At 42.5% G+C, this 4,066-nt stretch overlaps 1 protein-coding gene across 1 annotated transcript in view; it reads right to left on the minus strand.

Moving 5' to 3' along the window:
- Positions 1–4,066, minus strand: part of STAB1 (stabilin 1) — a gene marked incomplete at its 3' end in the record, with an annotated part of 57,577 nt that overhangs the window by 36,872 nt on the left and 16,639 nt on the right. The window contains exons 12-14 of the mRNA XM_009079199.1: positions 2,905–3,032; positions 1,508–1,599; positions 440–562 (exon numbers count right to left, since the gene is read on the minus strand). Coding sequence (XP_009077447.1) covers positions 440–562; positions 1,508–1,599; positions 2,905–3,032 — 343 coding nt within the window. The remainder of the gene's footprint in view (positions 1–439; positions 563–1,507; positions 1,600–2,904; positions 3,033–4,066) is intronic.

The raw sequence follows: 4,066 nt of genomic DNA on the forward strand, positions 1-4,066 counted from the left end.
CATGGCCATTCACAAGTCAGATTCTGGCTAATTGGCTGTCTGTGAGACAGGAGATGTGGTTGCTTGGAGTGTCTGGTCTTAAATCACCTTGCTTTGGACTCCATAAAGGAGCTTCTTGTTCAGATTACAGGCAGGCTGATTAGAGAATCAGGATTTCTGGTTAAGAATGTGCATCAACAAAACTATGCTCAAGCCCCAGTCTGCTCCATTCACAAGTCAGATTCTGGCTAATTGGCTGTCTGTGAGACAGGAGATGTGGTTGCTTGGAGTGTCTGGTCTTAAATCACCTTGCTTTGGACTCCATAAAGGAGCTTCTTGTTCAGATTACAGGCAGGCTGATTAGAGAATCAGGATTTCTGGTTAAGAATGTGCATCAACAAAACTATGCTCAAGCCCCAGTCTGCTCTGCACGGAAGCAGCAGTTCAGGAGATCCTTTACCTGACTAGTGAATGTTAGCCGATGTCCTGACAAGGTCCACATCGTCTTGGCTTTTATCATGTCTTCTACCAAATGCAGGCCAGGAACAATGTGCATTCTGCACAACAGCTCAGCAGTGCTATCCTTTGGGGAATGAACACCACAGAAAGAAGATAAAGGACATGTTGTTTCAGGAACCTCATTTACTGAGAGAGCAATAACATTACCTTTCTCACAGCTAACACAAAGTCTTGGCATACAACATCGAACTTCCCTCTTCATTTTGGTCACTGAGGTAGCACCATGGCAAAACTTTTGCTTCTGTTTGTGTACACATTCAAGCACAGGGAGACTGATTAACCTGCAAGTGACTTTAGAGGAATCCCCCAGACAGAAACCTATTGGACTTGAACAATTAAAAAACTATCCTTGCATGCTCCAGATTATAAAACTTGATGAGGCTCCCCAAACACAATCCTTTTTTCATGCTGGACTGTGTAGGTGGTCTAAGGTGATGAATTTGCACTTAGTTTTCTCCTTTCTTTTCCAGGCTTTCCATCACTGGTGCTTTTTTAAAACAATCCTCTGTCAATACTGATTTAGGTGGAACTGATCCTTCTGGGAACAGGTAGACTAGTTAACTCAGGAGCCTTTCCTGATGGATTTTCTGTGAATCCAGGAGTTACCATTTTTGGTCCTAGGCCCAAAATCCAATTCTTTGATACAGTCCCTTTCGAAATCAATTAGCCCCTTCTGAAAGCCACACCTCAGGCAGTGAAAAGCCACCTAATGTTTTGAGAATAGTCACACACAGGAGGTTCAAGCTTTAAATGGACAATGACGAGACAGACTTACACTTCCATTAAAAACAAATGAATTCTGTCAGTATTGAAGAAAGATTTTTAAAATAATGTGAGGGATGTGACATCCTCTGAGACTGCAACTTAACCAGACAATGAAAACTCTTCCCAAGAGATGGTTTCTATAAATATTGCCTGCCAAAGTTCCTCTCTCGTCTCAGTCAGTTTTTACAGGCTGCAGAACTCAGACAGGAAAGAATCCAAACAGCAAAAATTTGCTAAAACTTACATTAAATTCCATTCTATCATGAATGGGAAGAAGGGATGGTACAAAGACTGTGAAGGGCCCATACTTAGTCAGCAACGTTGAGCAACCAGAAGCTGTAAAAAGAGGGGCAATGCAAAGTAGTTACTTGGTGTATGGTTTAACAACAGCAATAACTATTCCTCTTCTTAACAGCACAATTCAATCTACACATTTTTGGCCTGATGCAAGTAACTAGTACTTGTTGCCAAGGAAGCAGAGGGAGAGGGAGTTTGGTACTGCTATCACAGTCCAGCTTGTTTGCCATTAGTTTTAAATATCTGCCCACAAGATTTCTCAAGGATGGCTGGTGACTTTGGTCCACTTTGAATCACTGCTGAAATATGCAGAAAATTGATAATAATTTTGTTCCCACATACTTACTACCTTATTCTTGGGCCATGTGTCCTCTGCTGTCCCCTCAAAACAACACATTTTTGGGTCTCATCAGGATTTATTGATACTAAATGCTTCTTGAGAAGCTGCTATGAACCCACAGTTGTTAGTCTTCACTCAATCATAAATGACCACATCAAAAAAGGTCATTATTAAGTGACAGGAGCCCAAAGATCTTCATGCAGTTGCCCATAGAACAAATCATTATGGAAAACATAGGCAAAAAATGAGTGTTGGCAACACTGATACATAGCAGGGAGGGGTATTTACAAAAGCTCAGCTGAGCTTTGAGCCCTGTCTCTGTGCCCCTGACAAATCAGTGGAGATAGAGAAGACTGCTGAGGATGAGCTGGAGAAGGTATCTAACATAATAAGCTTTGACATGAGCTAAAGTGTTCTCATTTTTCCTCGGATTATAGTAAGGCAAAAATTAACCTTTGTGGATATCACTCCCCACACTCACAGTACGTGAGTTCTGAAACAATCTCCTAAGCTGTGCAAAGCAATTCTTTGCTCAGAAAGTACCATGGGGCATAGAATCAGGTCTTTTCATCTCTACAAAAGCCACTCGTGTGTGCTGGCAAAAAGGCCATGTAAGAGCTTGGTAAATGTTCTGCACAGCAGACTCACACATCACCTCTAGAACACTCAGTGGCAGCTCAAAGATTGCTGAGCCTTCATCACAGACTCTGCAGGTGGAGGCACACTGGTGGTTTGATACAATTGGCTTTGAAACACACCTTCAAGGCAAGTTTTGACTCCTCTGCAGACATGGCATGTCCTTCACCAGGACTGTCAAATACCTAATACTTATCCCACAACCCAGAAGTGGTAAGATGAGTTCAGAGATGTGATGTGCTTAATTTTGCAGCCCATGATAATACACTGTGAAATAGACCTATGATGTTGGAAGAATTTTAGCCTTTTCTGACACACTCTTGGCCCCATGTTTGCTCCATTCCCCAACAAAGTCAAAAGACAGTTACCAAACATTTTCTTGGCGACGCTTAATTTCCTAGCAAATCTTCCTCTCAGATTATGCTGATTTATCTCACTCAAGAGATCTTTATAGCAACTTCTCCCATCTCCAATCTCCCCTTCTTTACACACACAGCTAAGAGACAAGAAGGAAACATAACAAACCATTATAAACCAGTTGCAACACATTCAACAAACATGTCAGCATCTACACTTGAAAGACAAATCCCAACTTTATGATCATAGATGCACAGGATGATTTGGGTTGGAAGGGATCTTAAAAATCATCTAGTTCCAACCTTCCTTTCATGGGCAGGGACACCTTCCACTAGACCAGGGTGTCCAGAGCCTCATCCAAACTGCCTTTGAACACTGCCACGGATGCAGGTAAGAGCTGAGTAACTTCTGCCTGAACTAAGTGACAGGAAAAAAGATGTGCACTTCTGCAGAGCAGGCAAATCTGGATGTACCCAAAGAGAATGAAGATGCTTTCTCAGGTACCTCCAACACAGGGATTGTCTGCTCTAAAGTTTGGGGTACAGATAGCTACAATATATTAATCAACACCTTTCTAACTAGATATTCAGTCAGTTCCATCGCAGCATCTGAAAATTTGAGGTAATGCATAAAAGCCACTGGCTAAGTGAAAATCTAGCAAACAGCTCCTATGTGACCCTTCAATTTCAGTGAGAAGTGCCAACTCAAGCACATCAGTTAGCTATGGATTGTCTTAGACTCAATGAGGGTCCCAGACAGGCTAATGACTTTTCCAGAAATGCTTATCTACATGTGAAAATCTCTGTCCTGATTCACACGGATTTACAGGCATTACTCAGAGCTACCAAAGATCACTGCCCGATAACCGTGTTTTTTCCCGTTTGGGCTTTGTCCAAGTATTGGCTCTGCTCTTTCTGTTTCAGCGATGCAAAGACATGTGACACGGGAGGAATTTGACATGACTCCAGCCTCAGAGGGCTGAGTGCCAGCTGCTGAGGAACAGATATATAAGGCAGGGACTGTGCTGAACACTCTGTCCTGCACTTTGCTAGCAGATTGTCAGAAAGTGAAGCCACTGTGTTTCTGGCCTGGCCTGAAGCACACCATGAAGCATGAGTGGATGCTAATAGTTTTAGCAGCACTGGAGAAGGAAGAGTCAAGGAGATGACTCTT

The sequence above is a fragment of the Acanthisitta chloris genome, unplaced genomic scaffold (assembly GCF_000695815.1).
Source record: "Acanthisitta chloris isolate BGI_N310 unplaced genomic scaffold, ASM69581v1 scaffold4477, whole genome shotgun sequence".
Lineage (NCBI taxonomy): Eukaryota > Metazoa > Chordata > Aves > Passeriformes > Acanthisittidae > Acanthisitta > Acanthisitta chloris.